A 22,500-nucleotide genomic window follows, 5' to 3' on the forward strand; every position below is an offset into this window, starting at 1 on the left:
CAAACACATACACACAGACGAACTCACACATACACAGACAAACTCACACACACACATAGACAAACACACACACACACACACACACACACACACACACACACAGACAAACACACACACACAGACACAGACACACTCACACACAGACACACTCACTCACTCACACACACACAGACACACACACATAGACAAACACAAACACACACATACACACACTCACACATTTTTTAATTATTATTATGTAAAGCACTTTCCATTAGTGTGTGAGATGTGCTTTATAAAGTGTTTGACAGAAGCTGTGATTCACTCAGTGTGAGGATGTCGTGTTGGTTAGTTGTTTCCAGTATTATAAAGATTCTCCCTCCCAGCATGCAGTTCTGCCTTTAAAAGACGTCTAATGGCGTCCAAAAGCAGCCAGACGTGTAGACTAGAACAAGACAGCGTTCGGGCCGTCAGTGGAGATTTAATAGACGACTAAACCATCGCCTGAGAATAGACTATCCTCAGTTAGAGAACATGTCAAAGAAATGAAACCACACACCTTGTGGTCACTGTTGAGTCACATGATGGAATTATTTTGGCTGGAATTGTGTGATTCACAGCCGGACTATATCGTGTCTATAGTTAATCTAGATGGTGAAATGATGACTATTGTGTGCTGGGCTGTCATTGTGTCGGTCTGTAGGTGATGTGTGTCTTTCCCTCTTTCCCAGCAGCCTCTCCTGCGCTGGAGGGCGTGAGTGAAGACGAGCCGTGGGTCTGGCCCGATGAAGAGCCCAGCGCCGAGGACTACAGACAGGCTCAGCGTGTGGAGACGTACATCATCGGGCTAATCCAGCGCCGCTCGCCTCACGCTAGACCCAGCAAACCTCCGCGCACTAGCATGGGTCCCGAAACCAGAGTGATCCGGCAGAGTAGCATTAGCCGGGCCGGGATTCGCTCCACATCTCTGGATTTTCCCAGCAGCAGCGAAGCGGAATCCCCACAGCATGTCTACACACACACACACTCCTCCGACGAGCTGGTGAACGCGCAGTACATCCCAGCGCAGCCGTGTCGCGCTCTAGCGCACAAACCCGAGAGGAAGCCGAAGAAGTGCCGTTTCACGGAGGACAAGATGGCGGCGAAGAAACCCGGAAGAAAAACCTGCCGCGCACAATCCGAGAACAACCTAGAGCGCAAATACAACACGGCGGAGAGGAACGTCACGGCTAAAACACGCCGCGGATCCACTCACGCTCACCGGCGCTGGCGCTCCACGCTAGAACTGAGTCAGGACGAAGCCGAGCAGCCAATCAGACGCTCCCGCAAGCCTCGCGTGTATCGAGTCGAGTCCGAGTCGAGTCTGAGCGAGGCCGAGTCGCGCGGGTCCAGCTCGCGGTCCAGCGACTCTGACGGGAGCAGCGGATTGGTCTGGCCACAGCAGCTGGCTCCGCCCACTCAGCCTGGAAACAGCAGCGGATTAGTCTGGCCACAGCAACTGGCTCCGCCCACTCTGCTGGCTCCGCCCACTCAGCCTGGAAACGCCCTGCAACCCAAAGCCTTCGTAAAGATCAAGGCGTCGCACGCGCTCAAGAAGAAGATCCTGAGGTTCAGAACCGGGTCCCTTAAAGTCATGACCACCGTATGAGACACACACACACACGTTTACTTAGCTATTTAAATGGGGACTCTCCATAGACGTAATGGTTTTATACTGTCCAAACTGTTTATTCTGTCCCCTTACACTAACCCCGACCCTAAACCTACCCATCACACACACACACACACACACACAGGTTTGTTTAGCTATGCTTGTGAGGACCTCCATAGATGTAATGGTTTCTGTACCGTCCAAACTGTATATTCTGTCCCCTTATACTAACCCGACCCCTATTTTTATCTTTTTTTTTTTTTTTTTTTTTTTTTCTTGAATCCATACATTTACTGGAGAAGCAACATGTAACAAAATTTATATTTCAGGATAAACCCCTTGAGATGCATCAAAGAGGTCCTACTGTAATACACAAAAATAGATAACACATGACAAAACAATAACAACAATAATCACCTCATTCAAAACAACAAACACACCTCTAGGGCTGTGCGATATAGCTAAACAATTATCACGATATCATGTTTCATATCGTTCGGTATCGATAATTATTGACATTTTTTATAACCTTTTTTTTAAAGACAAGTAGAAAAGTTTGAATTTAAACCACTGATTTATTTATTTATCCACATTATTAAGGCAAACAACAAATTATATTAATTATATTAATTAAAAGTAGGGGTTTAATGGTTCACAAAATTCACGGTTGGGTTTGATACAACACAGTGGTGTCACGGTTCTGTACACTTTCGATACAGCAAAAAGAAAGAAATGCCAGAGAAATTTCCTTGATTAAAAAAAAAAAATGTTTTTATTAAAAGTGACTCAAACTGAGTGTGAAGCACTAAATAATGAGTAACATTTTAGCCCACTAACCCTAACACATCCGCGCCTTCCACACGTTTTTAGATGCGATATGAAAACAGCCCCTAAGATCTACTGGCAATGCGCAGGCATTTTAATGAAAATGAACACACACACACACTAACCTGACTCCTAAACCTACCCATCACACACACACACACTCACACACACACACACACACACACTAACCTGACTCCTAAACCTACCCATCACACAACTTTCTGCATTTTTACTTTTTAAAGAAAAACTTTAATTACTTTATTTTTATACCAGATTTGCAAATGAGGACGTCCCTAAAGGAGGTTTTTGGAGATTTTGTCAGGTTTTGGTCACTTCTGGGTACAAATTTGTCCCCAAAATATAGTTAAGTAGGTACACACATACACACACACACACACACACACATATATATATATATATATATATATATATATATATATATATATATATATATATATATATATACAGTGGGGAGAACCAGTATTTGATACACTGCCGATTTTGCAGGTTTTCCCACTTACAAAGCATGTAGAAGTCTGTAATGTTTATCATAGGTACTCTTCAACTGTGAGTGACGGAATCTAAAACAAAAATCCAGAAAATCACATTGTATGATTTTTAATTCATTTGCATTGTATTGCATGACATACGTATTTGATACATCAGAAAAGCAGAACTTAATATTTGGTACAGAAACCTTTGTTTGCAGTGACAGAGATCATACGTTTCCTGTAGTTCTTGATCAGGTTTGCACACACTGCAGGGGTTCTGGCCCACTCCTCCACACAGACCTTCTCCAGATCCTTCAGGTGTCGGGGCTGTCGCTGGGCAATACGGACTTGCAGCTCCTCCAGAGATCTTCTATTGGGTTCAGGTCTGGAGACTGGCTAGGCCACTGCAGGACCTTGAGATGCTTCTTACGGAGCCACTCCTTAGTTGCCCTGTCTGTGTGTTTCGGGTCGTTGTCATTCTGGAAGACCCAGCCACCACCCATCTTCAATGCTCTTACTGAGGGAAGGAGGTTGTTGGCCGAGATCTCGTGATACATGGCCCCATCCATCCTCCCCTCAATAGGGTGCAGTCGTCCTGTCCCCTTTGCAGAAAAGTATCCCCAAAGAATGATGTTTCCACCTCCATGCTTCACGGTTGGGATGGTGTTCTTGGGGTTGTACTCATCCTTCTTCTTCCTCCAAACACGGCGAGTGGAGTTTAGACCAAAAAGCTCTATTTTTGTCTCATCAGACCACATGACCTTCTCCCATTCCTCCTCTGGATCATCCAGATGGTCATTGGCAAACTTCAGACGGGCCTGGACATGCGCTGGCTTGAGAAGGGGGACCTTGCGTGCGCTGCAGGATTTTAATCCATGACGGCATAGTGTGTTACTAATGGTTTTCTTTGAGACTGTGGTCCAGCTCTATTCAGGTCATTGGCCAGGTCCTGCCGTGTAGTTCTGGGCTGATCCCTCACCTTCCTCATGATCATTGATGCCCCACGAGGTGAGATCTTGCATGGTGCCCCAGACCAAGGGAGATTGACCGTCATCTTGAACTTCTTCCATTTTCTAATAATTGCACCAACAGTTGTTGCCTTCTCACCAAGATGCGTGCCTATTGTCCTGTAGCCCATCCCAGCCCTGTGCAGGTCTACAGTTTTATCCCTGATGTCCTTACACAGCTCTCTGGTCTCGGCCATTGTGGAGAGGTTGGAGTCTGTTTGATTGAGTGTGTGGACAGGTGTCTTTTATACAGGCAACGAGTTCAAACAGGTGCAGTTAATACAGGTAATGAGTGGAGAACAGGAGGGCTTCTTAAAGAAAAACTAACAGGTCTGTGAGAGACGGAATTCTGACTGGTTGATAGGTGATCAAATACTTATGTCATGCAATAAAATGCACAATTAATTATTTAAAAATCATACAATGTGATTTTATGGATTGTTATTTTTTATTCCGTCTCTCACAGTTGAAGAGTACCTAAGATAAAAATTACAGACCTCTACATGCTTTGTAAGTGGAAAAACCTGCAAAATCGGCAGTGTATCAAATACTGGTTCTCCCCACTGTATATATATACACACACACACATATGCAGACACACACATACACACACACACACACATATATATATATTTACACACATACACACACTTCTTATTCCTGTTGAATATCCTGTGTGTTTTGGCCAATTCAGTTCCAGTTCCAGTGGATCATGAAAACACGAGCCGTCTTTCGGACCGGCCGCTTCACCCCGCGACCTTCACTCTGGGATAGAGACACTTCACCGTGTGTTTGAGTTAGAGGATGATAGACTCACACAGACTGAGTGACACTTGACCCGCCCGTTACCACACTCATGGCTTGAGACGCTAAAAAAAAAAAAAGCCAAAAGTCTTCTACATTGACCAATACTTTAAAGTAGCCCAGATACAACACGCGTAAACACCCATCACGACGATGATGATGTCACACATGTAAATGTCTGTAAATGTTCCCTGTATTTATGAATGTAACCTGTAAATAAAGACCTCTTCGTAACGATATGCTCTCGATCTGTTAAGCGACATCCTTTCTTGCGTATTGTGAATAATAATAAATGTAGGGCGGAGCTTTGTTCTATGCAGTGCGATGTGGGCGTGGCTCTCACAAGTCTATGCAAATGAGCGTGAGTTTCCAGGGGCGGAGTTTAAACGCACCACATGATTCCTGAATCCTGCGTACATCACCGGTTATGACATTTTAATTAAACATTACAAAGTCAACAAAATTAAGCATGCGCAGATTAATTGTTCATAACAAGATCTATAATATGATTTTCAAAAAACTACATTTTTATTTAATGTCACTTTAAAGAGCAAATTGTGTAGTAACTCTTTATTTGGTTACACTTTATTTTAAGGTGTCATTGTTACTGTGATTATATATTTAGGTACTGAGTAATATTAAAGGATTAGGTTGAGGGTTAGTTGCATGTAATTATGTATAATTTACTGTTATTACTATGGTAAGTACATGTAACATAACAAGGACACTGTAAAATAAAGTGTTACTGTTTATTTTAGTTGATGATAGAGTTTATATTTTCATGTGAATATGATGTAAAGATGAACGAAGTAGGGATTCCCGAGTTTTGCTGATGAATCTGAAGGAAAATTATTATTTTTTATTAAAAATTATTACTTTATTAAAATCCTTTATTTTATTTTAATAAAGTTAATGCACTGTGAACTAACATGAACAAACAGTGGACATCTGTATTAGTTAACAGAGATGAACAAATACTGTAGCAAATGTGTTGCTCATGGTTAGTTAATACCTACATGTAAAGAGTTGACGTTGCAAATTCTCTCAAAAAAAAAACTTTCAAATGTGAATTTACATTTATGTATATAAAATTTGCCAAGAAAATAATTTAAGTTTATCACAAAGCAAGCTTAGTTTTTATTGGGGTCAAAATCAAAGTATCCAAAAGTAATGTCTTCCATGATTCCCGAGTTCTGCTGATGCATGATGGGATCTCTCTGCTCTTGTGTGTTTATTTGTTGAGATTGTGAAAGTGTGAGTGTGTGTCGCGTCGACGTGAACACTTCTCCATCTCTCGGAGGCGCTGGATAACGAGCTCCAGCTGGAGCAGAAACACAGGCCCATTGACGGACCGGGCTGGAGGATTCTGGGAGTGTGCATAGCTTGAGTCACATGACTGTTCTCTCTCACTGATAGACTAGTCTCAGAGAACAGGGGACGCCTCAGAACAACCCTTCCTCCAGTAACGGTTATAGAAAATTATCTATTAATGTTCTCAAATTGTTCATGGAACACTTTAGTTGAATGTTCATCTAATGTTTTATTAAATGTTACTTGTTTCTGAACATTCAAAAGTAACGTTCCCATAATGTTTGAGGAATGATACAATGGAATGTTAATGTTCATATAACTATGAAAAACTCCTTTAAGGCGTTCAGAAATAATGTTTTCATAACTTAATGGGAACGTCAGACTTTTATTTGGGATTAGTTTTACAGGTAACACTTCGCAACAAGGTTCATTAGTTAACATTAATGTATTTACTAACATGAACTAACAATGAGCAATACATTTGTTACAATATTTATTAATCTTTGTTAATGATAGTTAATAATAATACAGCTGATCATTGTTTGTTCATGTTAGTTCACAGTGCATTAACTAATGTTAACAAGATTTTAATAATGTATTACTAAATGTTGAAAGTAACATTAACAAAGATTAATATATGCTGTATAAGTGCAGTTCATTATTAGTTCATGCTAACTAATGTACTGTAGTGTTAACTAACGAACCTGTGTTTTTAAATGTTACTTGTTTCGTTCAGAGAACATTCAGAAGTAACATCCCATAATGTTTGAGGAATGGAATGTTTCCTAAACGTTCACATAACCAAGAAAAAAAAACGTTTTTAGAGCAGTCAGAAATATTGTTTTCGTAACTTAACGAGTTTTTGAGTTGGGATTAGTTTTTCTTAATAGATTTTATATAAATATTTATTTTGTTCCGTTTCCATTTTTTTACATTTTTCGTAGTTTTGTTTTTTAGGTAATTTTTATTCCTTTTTTTTACATTTACTGTAGAAACAACATAAACACTTCATTTTGTTGCATTTTTCAGAAACCAACACTTAATATCTTCAGTCATTTTGCTTCTTCTCCAGTAAATGTGTCTTGATTTAAGAATCTTTAGATATTTGTGCTGGAAAACGAGACAGAATCACTGAGGAAGAGCATGATTTTTATATTTATAACCAGCATAAACCAGTCAGAACCAGTACTGTGAGTTTGTGCAGGATCATGTCGGTGGAGAGAGAGATGAAGAGGAACGGAGAGCAGCGAGTTTGGACTCAACTGTGTGTGTGTGTGTGTGTGTGTGTGTGTGTGTGTGTGTGTACTTGTTTTTCTATCCCGGTGGGGACTTCAACCTGAATGCACACAGATTCATGGGGACTCGTGTCACAGTGGGGACCTAAATAGAGGTCCCCATGGGTAAACAAGCTTATAAATCACACAGAATGAGTTTTTTTGGAAATGTAAAAATGCAGAATGTCTCCTGTGATGGGTAGGTTTAGGGGTAGGGTTAGTGTGAGGAGATAGAATATACACTTTGTACAGTATAAAAACCATTAAGTCTATGGAGAGTCCCCACAAAGATAGTAAACCAGACGTGTGTGTGTGTGTGTGTGTGTGTGTGTGTGTGTGTGTGTCCATCTGGAGGTGGTTACAGAGGCACGTTCCTTCAGGGCCAAGAACCCGGAGTATTTCCGGTGAGAGCGAGAGGAAGACGAGGGAATTAAAGGAGAAAGAGTGTATTAACCACATCTGGACTCCATTACAGGAGACGTGATCTCACAGATGAACACACACACACACACACTCCAGATCTGATGAAGGACCTGCGTCTGGACACACACACACACACACAGATCTGCAGCTCCGAGTTATTTCTGCTCACGGCGCTGATGAGATTCTCCAGACCTCCTGAAGAACAGCCTCCGTCTGATAGGGTACACACACACACACACACACTCTCACACACACACACACACACACACACACACACACACACACACACACACACACACTGCTCTTGGTCGAGTTAGACAGGCACATACCACAATCTGGGATCTTGGCCAGAGAAAGAGAGGCAGAATCACATGCTCAGACTCTGTTCCTGTGTGCTGAACTCTATATGTGTGTGTTCACTGTAACAGAAACATGATTTATGAATGTTTTGCTAGCATTCCCATTCAGTTATGAAAACATTATCTCTCCAAACGTTCAGAATGTCCAGTTTAAAAGTTGTTTTTTTCTTGTTTTCCTGTAACATTTCATTCTAAATTAAATGGTTTCATTCAAGTCCAAAATATTATTTAATGTCGCTGAATTTACCTAAATATGTTAAACCAAACAAATCAGGGAGAAATCGCTCTAATAATTAGTGACTGTCACTCACTCTTTAACCCCGCCCTCACTGGGGAAAGGGGAGGGGCCTGTTGATGACTGACAGTTTGACTTGACTCTGCCAGTATCACAACTAAGTTTTCTTCCACAAGCAAACAGAGGTCTGATGAATAATTAGATCACTTAAATATATAAAAATCCAGCTTTTAATGTAGTTTATGTGTCTATGTGGTGTTTTTAATGTGCTTTAAGACAAAGCATGTGTAAGTTCATAAGTCGACAGCATTGCTGAGTATTTCCTCCTTAAAACTGCAGTGAACCAAAGACAGTCTCAAAAACACGCTTTGAAATCGCTGGTGTTTCTGACGTCACAAACTACCTTGTAACCAATCAGATCAACGTGTGATCGTCAACCAGTGGATCTCTGAGTGAGTGAGTGAGTGAAGGCGGGGCTCATTTGCATATTCAGAGAACCATGCATACTAAATGAGGCAAAGGCAAGACATTTTTTGACTACAGGGGGATTTTAAATAATATATATTGATGTTTCTAAACAAGATGATTGTTCCCATGCGGAGAACATTTCTCGACTTTCATCAGCCTTACTGAATTTATGTAGTCATAAAGTATAATATGAATATAAGAAGCGTAACAGGGAGGGATTATGGGTGGTTTGGATGCGAATGGTTGAAGTCTGGCGAGGCTCTCTGGATCCGGCAGGAATGTGAGCCGTGGAAACACAGGCCTGGAGTCAGGAGATGTTTAGTCTACAGCAGCGAGTGCTGATCTCTCCGTCCCGCACACACTGTGTTTAGTTATCGGACTCATTTCGTAACGGTTTAGTTATTACTGTGCATGCTTGGCTTCTGACGGTAAACACAATCTACATCTGATCTCAGATCAGGCTCTTGTTGAACATGTAGATGAGGAAGACTCTCACTGTGCTGGTGTTGCACTGCCTCCTTGTGCTCATGTGAGGAACGCACACACACACACACACACACACACACACACACACACACACACACACACACACACACACACACACACACACAATCCAGTACAAACTCATGTGAGGAACACACACACACACACACACACACACACAATCCAGTACAAGCTCATGTGAGGAACACACACACACACACACACACACACACACACACACACACACACACACACACACACACACACACACAATCCAGTACAAGCTCATGTGAGGAACACACACTCACACACACACACACACACACACACACACAATCCAGTACAAGCTCATGTGAGGAACACACTCACACACACACACACACACAATCCAGTACAAGCTCATGTGAGGAACACACACACACGCACACACACACACACACACACACACACACACACACACACACACACACACACACACACACACACACAATCCAGTACAAGCTCATGTGAGGAACACACACAAGTCTTTCTGTCTTGTTTTCCAGTAGGCTGCTAATATCTAAACATTCTCGTTTTTTTTCTTTTGTTCAAGTAAATGAGTTTAATAATTGTAATATTTTGTATTTTAGGGAATTTTATGGTACTACATTATACTTATGCATTATTTATAATCTATGTATTCGCTTTTTGAGCACAGAGGTGAGATCTTAAACTGTGGTAAATCTCGAACGCTTTAGAGCGACAGACTGAAGTTTGGTCTCTTTTTAAAGACGACACTTGGCAGATTATTGCTGAAGTGAAAAAAGTTTAAAAAGTAAAACAATTTTTTTTTTTTAGTTTAAGTGTATTATTAAAAAAAGCATAAAAATACTATTTTTAATTTTTATATGAAATACATATTTTCCAAAACATGTTTTACCCTGAAACTGTGAGAAAATCAAAGCCTTAAATCTAAACGAGTTGTGCTCTAGATTTGAGGTTGAGATCTCAGTAAATGATCTTTCGGTGAGATGTTGTTCGGCTGCAGTTCCAAACGCTTCCACTAGAGGAAACTCCTCATTTCTGACCGCGAACAGAACAAGTGTGCCTGTTTTTCAGGACCATTAAACCTGTTCGAATCATGTCTATGATTGTGTTGTGTTCACACAGCAAGTGCCAAAACCTTTACCAAGTCTCATACCGTTCCGATGAAGTAAAGAAAATCTAAAAAAGCTAAATGTTACAATTTTCGGTCAAACATTACAGAGTTCAGTCTGGGTTTTTTTATTTACTTATTTTTTTATGAAAATGCATCAGAATAAAGTGAGTTTGTGCTTAAAACATGACTGAAGATATTATATTTACAGTGGAGTCAGAAATATATACTTAATTTAAAGAGAAAACAAGTTTATTTTCTGACCCTATACTGGCAGATATTTGTTTTTCATTTTTTTGTTTTAAGCACAAACTCACTTCATTTTGATGCATTTTTCAAAGACTTAATATCTGAAGTAATTTTGCTTCTTCAGTAAATGTATCTTGATTTAAGAATCTTTAGATATTTGTGCTGGAAAACAAGACCGAAATATTAAGAAGAAACATTATTTTTGTAGTCTAAACACTTTGATATGGTATTGATCGAATACTTTGATTTCCCGGTTATCAGAATGTGCATCGTGCGGAAGTGTTTTCAGTCGATAGATGTGTGCACATGTCTGAGACCACCAGAGAAATATATATTTACATTCATGCATTTAGCAGATGCTTGAATCCAAAGCGATTTACATTGCATTGAAAGAATACTGTACATTTCCCTGGGAATCGAACCCATGACCTTGGCGTTGCTGGTTGCATTGAAGAAAATGCTTTTATTTTGCATTTTTCTTATTTTATATCAGTTACAATTGCAGTGAAATATTGAACTAACACATTCATCCAAAGAACATCTAGAGCTTCAGTCTGGCTGTCCGTACAAAGAGTCACATGATCAACAACACTTAGAAATTAGTCATATAGAAATCGAGCACAATCTGTTTGTTTTATATTTTTAAAAATCCTAAAACTTTTCATTTAGGCCTATAACTAGGTTTAAATCCCATATTTTTCAGTTGTGACTGAATGTAAATATCATGATCTGTGCTGATGTTTCTGTTCGTCTCTCAGCCGGGGAAACAGGGCGGGGCTACGCGTGATGATGTAGGCGAAGGAGGCGGGGTCAGTCTGCTGTAGTCGATCTGAATGCTGGGTATGGATGAACGTTTAAAGCCAGGAACTCTGGAACAGAGAAAGAAGAAGGTGGATTAATTTATTCACATGCTAGTAAAGCTTCACTGGCTGCGTTTACATGCACAGCTTGTATCAATCAGTCTGAATTCATTCCGATTGATGAATCTGAACGAGTGTTTACATGAACGCTAAACATGTGATCGTGTTAATGTGCGCGTTTATGTCACAAGCTTCAAATCGGAATATATTTTTTGATATGCACACACAAATATACAGAGTTTCGCGCTGTTTGCGCATAATAACCATTCTCTTACACTGGTTCTTTATTTGTTTTAAACAGCAGACTTAATATTGATCCGTTTCTTGTCATGATTTGGAGATAATGAGCGTATGAACCGTTGTATCAGAGAATGTCTAATAAGGGGAGAACTTCCACTCTCGGTAAACTTCCGGCTTCTGAACTGGTTGCAGTTCCACTCTGGCTCCACATGAGGGCGCTCGCAGGACGAGTGCAGAATGAATGGAGGTCTAAATCCACTTTTCTATAATAAGAATATAATTTTTTGTCTAGTAATTTGAATGTTGTGTTCAAAAGGAGATGCAAAGAAATTACACATTGTTGGGTGTTAGATTTTTTAGAGTCACTTATTTGCTTTAACAAGTCTTTTAAAATGTCAATGACGTCATACACATCGTACGACCAGAGATACTGCTTTACGGCAATCCTTCAGTCACTTTGGTGCTTTCAGCTCTGCACTTTCTTTTCTCTCGAGGCATCGACAACACAGCTGACACAGGGAAACACACAACACAGCCGACACAGGGAAACACACAACACAGCCGACACAGGGAAACACACAACACAGCCGTCACAGGTAAACACACAACACAGCTGACACAGGTAAACACACAACACAGCTGACACAGGCAAACACACAACACAGTCGACACAGGCAAACACAACACAGCTGACACAGGCAAACACAACACAGCTGACACAGGTAAACACAACACAGCTGACACAGGTAAACACAACACAGCTGACACAGGCAAACACACGACACAGCTGACACAGGTGAACACACAACACAGCTGACACAGGCAAACACACAACACAGCTGACACAGGCAAACACACGACACAGCTGACACAGGTGAACACACAACACAGCTGACACAGGCAAACACACAACACAGCTGACACAGGTAAACACACAACACAGCTGACACAGGCAAACACACAACACAGCTGACACAGGCAAACACACAACACAGCTGACACAGGTAAACACAACACAGCTGACACAGGTAAACACACAACACAGCTGACACAGGTAAACACAACACAGCTGACACAGGTAAACACACAACACAGCTGACACAGGCAAACACACAACACAGCTGACACAGGTAAACACACAACACAGTCGACACAGGCAAACACACAACACAGCTGACACAGGCAAACACACAACACAGCTGACACAGGCAAACACACAACACAGCTGACACAGGGAAACACATGACACAGCTGACACAGGCAAACACACAACACAGCTGACACAGGCAAACACACAACACAGCTGACACAGGCAAACACAACACAGCTGACACAGGCAAACACACGACACAGCTGACACAGGCAAACACACAACACAGCTGACACAGGTGAACACACATCACAGCTGACACAGGCAAACACACAACACAGCTGACACAGGTAAACACACAACACAGCTGACACAGGCAAACACACAACACAGCTGACACAGGTAAACACACAACACAACTAACACAGGTAAACACACAACACAGCTGACACAGGTAAACACACAACACAGCTGACAGGCAAACACACAACACAGCTGACAAAGGGAAACACAACACAGCTGACACAGGTAACACACAACACAGCTGACACAGGTAAACACACAACACAGCTGACACAGGCAAACACACAACACAGCTGACACAGGCAAACACACAACACAGCTGACACAGGCAAACACAACACAGCTGACACAGGTAAACACAACACAGCTGACACAGGTAAACACACAACACAGCTGACAGGCAATCACACAACACAGCTGACACAGGTAAACACAACACAGCTGACACAGGTAACACACAACACAGCTGACACAGGGAAACACACAACACAGCTAACACAGGCAAACACACAACACAGCTGACACAGGCAAACACACAACACAGCTGACACAGGTAAACACACAACACAGCTGACACAGGTAAACACAACACAGCTGACACAGGTAACACACAACACAGCTGACAGGGAAACACAACACAGCTGACACAGGCAAACACACAACACAGCTGACACAGGTAAACACAACACAGCTGACACATGTAACACACAACACAGCTGACAGGGAAACACACAACACAGCTGACACAGGCAAACACACAACACAGCTGACACAGGCAAACACACAACACAGCTGACACAGGTAAACACACAACACAGCTGACACAGGTAAACACACAACACAGCTGACACAGGTAAACACACAACACAGCTGACACAGGTAAACACACAACACAGCTGACACAGGCAAACACACAACACAGCTGACACAGGTAAACACACGACACAGCTGACACAGGGAAACACAACACAGCTGACACAGGCAAACACACAACACAGCTGACACAGGTAAACACACAACACAGCTGACACAGGCAAACACACAACACATCTGACACAGGGAAACACACAACACAGCTGACACAGGTAAACACACACACAGCTGACACAGGCAAACACACAACACATCTGACACAGGGAAACACGACACAGCTGACACAGGCAAACACACGACACAGCTGACACAGGTAAACACACAACACAAATAACACAGGTAAACACACAACACAGCTGACACAGGCAAACACACAACACAGCTGACAGGCAAACACACAACACAGCTGACACAGGGAAACACAACACAGCTGACACAGGTAACACACAACACAGCTGACACAGGCAAACACACAACACAGCTGACACAGGTAACACACAACACAGCTGACAGGCAAACACACAACACAGCTGACACAGGGAAACACAACACAGCTGACACAGGTAACACACAACACAGCTGACACAGGCAAACACACAGCACAGCTGACACAGGTAACACACAACACAGCTGACAGGCAAACACACAACACAGCTGACACAGGGAAACACAGCACAGCTGACACAGGCAAACACACAACACAGCTGACACAGGTAAACACACAACACAAATAACACAGGTAAACACAACACAGCTGACACAGGCAAACACACAACACAGCTGACAGGCAAACACACAACACAGCTGACACAGGGAAACACAACACAGCTGACACAGGTAAACACACAACACAGCTGACACAGGCAAACACACGACACAGCTGACACAGGTGAACACACAACACAGCTGACACAGGCAAACACACAACACAGCTGACACAGGTAAACACACAACACAGCTGACACCGGCAAACACACAACACAGCTGACACAGGCAAACACACAACACAGCTGACACAGGTAAACACACAACACAGCTGACACAGGTAAACACACAACACAGCTGACACAGGTAAACACAACACAGCTGACACAGGTAAACACACAACACAGCTGACACAGGCAAACACACAACACAGCTGACACAGGTAAACACACAACACAGTCGACACAGGCAAACACACAACACAGCTGACACAGGCAAACACACAACACAGCTGACACAGGCAAACACACAACACAGCTGACACAGGCAAACACACAACACAGCTGACACAGGTAAACACACAACACAGTCGACACAGGCAAACACACAACACAGCTGACACAGGCAAACACACAACACAGCTGACACAGGCAAACACACAACACAGCTGACACAGGGGAACACAACACAGCTGACACAGGTAACACACAACACAGCTGACACAGGCAAACACACAGCACAGCTGACACAGGTAACACACAACACAGCTGACAGGCAAACACACAACACAGCTGACACAGGGAAACACAGCACAGCTGACACAGGCAAACACACAACACAGCTGACACAGGTAAACACACAACACAAATAACACAGGTAAACACAACACAGCTGACACAGGCAAACACACAACACAGCTGACAGGCAAACACACAACACAGCTGACACAGGGAAACACAACACAGCTGACACAGGTAAACACACAACACAGCTGACACAGGCAAACACACGACACAGCTGACACAGGTGAACACACAACACAGCTGACACAGGCAAACACACAACACAGCTGACACAGGTAAACACACAACACAGCTGACACAGGCAAACACACAACACAGCTGACACAGGCAAACACACAACACAGCTGACACAGGTAAACACACAACACAGCTGACACAGGTAAACACACAACACAGCTGACACAGGTAAACACAACACAGCTGACACAGGTAAACACACAACACAGCTGACACAGGCAAACACACAACACAGCTGACACAGGTAAACACACAACACAGTCGACACAGGCAAACACACAACACAGCTGACACAGGCAAACACACAACACAGCTGACACAGGCAAACACACAACACAGCTGACACAGGGAAACACATGACACAGCTGACACAGGCAAACACACAACACAGCTGACACAGGCAAACACACAACACAGCTGACACAGGCAAACACAACACAGCTGACACAGGCAAACACACGACACAGCTGACACAGGCAAACACACAACACAGCTGACACAGGTGAACACACATCACAGCTGACACAGGCAAACACACAACACAGCTGACACAGGTAAACACACAACACAGCTGACACAGGCAAACACACAACACAGCTGACACAGGTAAACACACAACACAACTAACACAGGTAAACACACAACACAGCTGACACAGGTAAACACACAACACAGCTGACAGGCAAACACACAACACAGCTGACAAAGGGAAACACAACACAGCTGACACAGGTAACACACAACACAGCTGACACAGGTAAACACACAACACAGCTGACACAGGCAAACACACAACACAGCTGACACAGGCAAACACACAACACAGCTGACACAGGCAAACACAACACAGCTGACACAGGTAAACACAACACAGCTGACACAGGTAAACACACAACACAGCTGACAGGCAATCACACAACACAGCTGACACAGGTAAACACAACACAGCTGACACAGGTAACACACAACACAGCTGACACAGGGAAACACACAACACAGCTAACACAGGCAAACACACAACACAGCTGACACAGGCAAACACACAACACAGCTGACACAGGTAAACACACAACACAGCTGACACAGGTAAACACAACACAGCTGACACAGGTAACACACAACACAGCTGACAGGGAAACACAACACAGCTGACACAGGCAAACACACAACACAGCTGACACAGGTAAACACAACACAGCTGACACATGTAACACACAACACAGCTGACAGGGAAACACACAACACAGCTGACACAGGCAAACACACAACACAGCTGACACAGGCAAACACACAACACAGCTGACACAGGTAAACACACAACACAGCTGACACAGGTAAACACACAACACAGCTGACACAGGTAAACACACAACACAGCTGACACAGGTAAACACACAACACAGCTGACACAGGCAAACACACGACACAGCTGACACAGGTAAACACACGACACAGCTGACACAGGGAAACACAACACAGCTGACACAGGCAAACACACAACACAGCTGACACAGGTAAACACACAACACAGCTGACACAGGCAAACACACAACACATCTGACACAGGGAAACACACAACACAGCTGACACAGGTAAACACACACACAGCTGACACAGGCAAACACACAACACATCTGACACAGGGAAACACGACACAGCTGACACAGGCAAACACACGACACAGCTGACACAGGTAAACACACAACACAAATAACACAGGTAAACACACAACACAGCTGACACAGGCAAACACACAACACAGCTGACAGGCAAACACACAACACAGCTGACACAGGGAAACACAACACAGCTGACACAGGTAACACACAACACAGCTGACACAGGCAAACACACAACACAGCTGACACAGGTAACACACAACACAGCTGACAGGCAAACACACAACACAGCTGACACAGGGAAACACAACACAGCTGACACAGGTAACACACAACACAGCTGACACAGGCAAACACACAGCACAGCTGACACAGGTAACACACAACACAGCTGACAGGCAAACACACAACACAGCTGACACAGGGAAACACAGCACAGCTGACACAGGCAAACACACAACACAGCTGACACAGGTAAACACACAACACAAATAACACAGGTAAACACAACACAGCTGACACAGGCAAACACACAACACAGCTGACAGGCAAACACACAACACAGCTGACACAGGGAAACACAACACAGCTGACACAGGTAACACAACACAGCTGACACAGGTAAACACACAACACAGCTGACACAGGCAAACACACAACACAGCTGACACAGGCAAACACACAACACAGCTGACACAGGCAAACACACAACACAGCTGACACAGGTAAACACAACACAGCTGACACAGGTAAACACACAACACAGCTGACACAGGCAAACACACAACACAGCTGACACAGGTAAACACAACACAGCTGACACAGGTAAACACACAACACAGCTGACACAGGCAAACACACAACACAGCTGACACAGGCAAACACACAACACAGCTGACACAGGCAAACCCACAACACAGCTGACACAGGTAAACACACAACACAGCTGACACAGGTAAACACAACACAGCTGACACAGGTAACACACAACACAGCTGACACAGGGAAACACAACACAGCTGACACAGGGAAACACACAACACAGCTGACACAGGGAAACACACAACACAGCTGACACAGATAAACACACAACACAGCTGACACAGGTAAACACACAACACAGCTGACACAGGTAAACACACAACACAGCTGACACAGGTAAACACACGACACAGCTGACACAGGCAAACACACGACACAGCTGACACAGGCAAACACACAACACAGCTGACACAGGCAAACACACAACACAGCTGACACAGGCAAACACTCGACACAGCTGACACAGGCAAACACTCGACACAGCTGACACAGGGAAACACACAACACTGCTGACACAGGCAAACACACAACACAGCTGACACAGGCAAACATACAACACAGCTGACACAGGTAAACACACAACACAGCTGACACAGGTGAACACAAAACACAGCTGACACAGGCAAACAAACAACACAACTGACAAAGGCAAACACACAACACAGCTGACACAGGGAAACACGACACAGCTGAAACAGGCAAACACTCGACACAGCTGACACAGGCAAACACACAACACAGCTGACACAGGGAAACACACGACACAGCTGACACAGGCAAACACTCGACACAGCTGACACAGGCAAACACTCGACACAGCTGACACAGGGAAACACACAACACAGCTGACACAGGCAAACACACAACACAGCTGACACAGGGAAACACACGACACAGCTGACACAGGTAAACACAACACAGCTGACACAGGTAAACACACAACACAGCTGACACAGGGAAACACACAACACAGCTGACACAGGCAAACACACAACACAGCTGACACAGGCAAACACACAACACAGCTGACACAGGGAAACACACAACACAGCTGACACAGGCAAACACACAACACAGCTGACACAGGCAAACACACAACACAGCTGACAGGCAAACACACAACACAGCTGACACAGGCAAACACACAACACAGCTGACACAGGCAAACACACAACACAGCTGACACAGGCAAACACACGACACAGCTGACACAGGTAAACACAACACAGCTGACACAGGTAAACACACAACACAGCTGACACAGGGAAACACAACACAGCTGACACAGGCAAACACACAACACAGCTGACACAGGCAAACACACAACACAGCTGACACAGGGAAACACACAACACAGCTGACACAGGCAAACACACAACACAGCTGACACAGGCAAACACACAACACAGCTGACAGGCAAACACACAACACAGCTGACACAGGCAAACACACAACACAGCTGACACAGGCAAACACAACACAGCTGACACAGGGAAACACACAACACAGCTGACACAGGCAAACACACAACACAGCTGACAGGCAAACACACAACACAGCTGACACAGGCAAACACACAACACAGCTGACACAGGCAAACACAACACAGCTGACACAGGGAAACACACAACACAGCTGACACAGGCAAACACACAACACAGCTGACACAGGTAAACACAACACAGCTGACACAGGTAAACACAACACAGCTGACACAGGTAAACACACAACACAGCTGACACAGGTAAACACACAACACAGCTGACACAGGCAAACACACGTGCTAGAAGAGTTTAGTTTAGTTTGTTTCTGGTCTCGCTTCAGATGCCACGATGCCATCAAGCGGTATCTCTGGTCGTAATCAGTCCTTCACTGACAAATCAGCGTTCATTAGCAGAATGCTAGCGTGTTATGGGCAACAACAACTCAACCTGTAAGAAATCGAAAGGACATAAGTACTCGTTCATTCAACTTTCGACCTAGAACCCATGTTGAACTTGCAAAACCTACAATCAAATCTGAGATTTCTCAACGGCAATCGGATGAAAGAGACACATTTAGCCGTCTAGCTCCATAGACTCCCATTCATTCTGCACTCATGGGCGATCGCCCCCAGTGGAGCTCTGGTGGAACTACAACCAACATTCGGTACAATAGGACTTAATAGGGAGTGGCCAGGCTCTGTGTGTATCGTGCTGCTTGTTCAGCGCGTCACATGTCATTACGCTATTTCTGAGTCATTGCACATGCACAGTCCTTTCAGTTTCGGTTTACTTGTGTTTACATGTTCTCTCCATCGGATTAGAAAAGGAATAAACCACCCCTTACAATCCGATCGAAATCTCATTTGGATCGAGCTCAATCCGATTGATTAAAGGGTTAGTTTCCCCAAAAATGAAAACTCTGTCAGTAATTACTCTCCCTCATGTTGTTCCAACCCTGTAAGACTCTCGTTCATCTTCAGAACACAAATGAAAATATTGTTGATTAAATCTGAGAGCTGTCTCACTCCTCCATAGGCTTCTCTGTTACTGAAACTTGCCAGCCCAGAAAAGTTAGTAAAGACATCGTTAAAATAGTCCGAGTGACTACAGCGGCTCAACCTTACGTTTATCAAGCGACGAGAATCAGCTCTCAGATTTAATCAGAAATATCTTCATCTGTGTTCCGGAGATGAGCGACAGTCTTGGATTGGAACAACACGAGGGAGAGTAATTACTGACAGAACTTTCATCTCCGGGTGAACTAACCCTTTAATGTGTTTACAGGAAGGCTTTTCAGTGTGAGTGAGCCGTCGATCGCATTACTAACAGATTATTAGTTGGCATGTGAACGCAGCCACTGAAGACAGGGACAGTGATCGAGTGTTTAACAACAGGTAACAAAATCCGGTGTGACGCCGGTACTGACCCGTCCGCATGAGCCTGAGCGCTGCCGGCGGGGTCACCGGGGTCACCGGGGTCATGGAAAGGGTCGTCCTCCTCAGGGACGGAGTGTTCTCCGCTCTCCTCCGACGGCTCCACCACGATCGACGGCAGACGCTCCTTCAGTCGCGCCGCGGGGCTCTTCGTCTGCTCCGACGGCTCCGGGGAAAGCTGACGGGAAAGCGGAATGGTAGCGTTTCAGACACTGAGAGGGAAGAGCTGATGTGCAGTGGAGATCATGAGGACATTACAGTGATTATGAGCTTGGATGCATGAGAACCTGTTGTAGGAGACTCTGACATAACATTAGGAACCTTTAAAACAGAATAATAGAAGCACTTTTAAATGCTTTATAAGCTTTTCTGAGTGGATCACTCTTTTTGTAGGCCTAGATATGCAATCTGAACAAACAAACAAAGAACTGGAATAAATATCTAAATGTGTTTTTATTAAGTACAATAATACTTGCAGAGATTATAGCATCTACTGGCTATTACTGTTATAAAATGATTTTGATCAGACAGATTATTTTTATTTTTCCACAAAATTACAGTAATCTGGCCGCGGGGCCAGATTACTGTAGATGGGGATATTTGGGGATATTTAATTGAATTAATCAATCAACGATACTATTGATCAGCATTACCAAACGTGGACGTTCCACTAGAAACAAACATTGATGTATTGTTTTAATTTATTACTGTGAAGCTGCTTTGATACAACCTATGTTGTGAAAAGCGCTATATAAATAAACTTGACTTGACTTGACTTGACTTGGCCCAAATACGTGATTAATAATTCCTTTATGATTCAACTCATAGAAGTGTAGATGTTTACTGTAGTTAAGTTCCAAGAGTTTGCATATTTGCTTATACATATGAGGCTGAGATTGAGCAATGGACATGCAAATAAGATCTACATGACATAAAAATGTAGTTATACTTTATTTTAAGGAGTCACTGTTACTGTGTAATTATATATTTTAGTACTGAGTAATATTAAGTAACTACATGTACTTACTATAGGGTTAGTGTGGGATTAGGGTTTGGTTGAGGGTTAGTTCTTAGTTGCATGTTATTATGTATAATTTACTGTTATTACTACGGTAAGTACATGTAACAAATGTAACAAGGACACTGTAAACTAAAGTGTTACCAAAATTTATTGTTGCTATTCCAGGGAAATTAGTGTTATACAATTTCTTTCCTTTTTTCCATTTTTTTTTATTAGATGCGTTTGATGCTTAGCATTTCAAGCTGTAGTTTGAAAACAAAAACCCCAACAAACATGAATCCACTAGAGAAAGACTAACTGAGACAAATGATTGCTC

The 22,500-nt window shown here is 43.3% G+C and overlaps 2 protein-coding genes across 7 annotated transcripts in view; one reads left to right on the forward strand and one right to left on the reverse strand.

Moving 5' to 3' along the window:
* dact3a (dishevelled-binding antagonist of beta-catenin 3a) overlaps positions 1-4,995 on the forward strand; it is a 21,344-nt gene extending 16,349 nt beyond the window's left edge. The window contains exons 4-6 of one of the 6 annotated variants that reach the window (XR_014029322.1): positions 711-1,621; positions 2,729-2,823; positions 4,648-4,995. Coding sequence is in view for 4 of the 6 variants with exons in the window: in XM_081355142.1 (XP_081211268.1) it covers positions 711-1,621; positions 4,648-4,749 (1,013 nt within the window). In the remaining 2 variants the exon portion in view is untranslated. Of the gene's footprint in view, positions 1-710; positions 2,351-2,728; positions 2,824-4,647 lie in introns of those variants that run through there. The other 5 variants (XR_014029323.1, XM_081355142.1, XM_081355145.1 and 2 more) reach the window with 5 other exon arrangements.
* Positions 4,996-11,448: 6,453 nt separating this feature from the next.
* Positions 11,449-22,500, reverse strand: part of LOC308683503 (uncharacterized protein) — a gene marked incomplete at its 3' end in the record, with an annotated part of 11,418 nt that continues 366 nt past the window's right edge. The window contains exons 3-5 of the mRNA XM_081353963.1: positions 21,157-21,341; positions 18,917-18,961; positions 11,449-11,563 (exon numbers count right to left, since the gene is read on the reverse strand). Of these exons, the coding sequence (XP_081210089.1) occupies positions 11,449-11,563; positions 18,917-18,961; positions 21,157-21,341 (345 nt within the window). The remainder of the gene's footprint in view (positions 11,564-18,916; positions 18,962-21,156; positions 21,342-22,500) is intronic.

The sequence above is a fragment of the Scardinius erythrophthalmus genome (assembly GCF_964197995.2).
Source record: "Scardinius erythrophthalmus genome assembly, chromosome: 23".
Lineage (NCBI taxonomy): Eukaryota > Metazoa > Chordata > Actinopteri > Cypriniformes > Leuciscidae > Scardinius > Scardinius erythrophthalmus.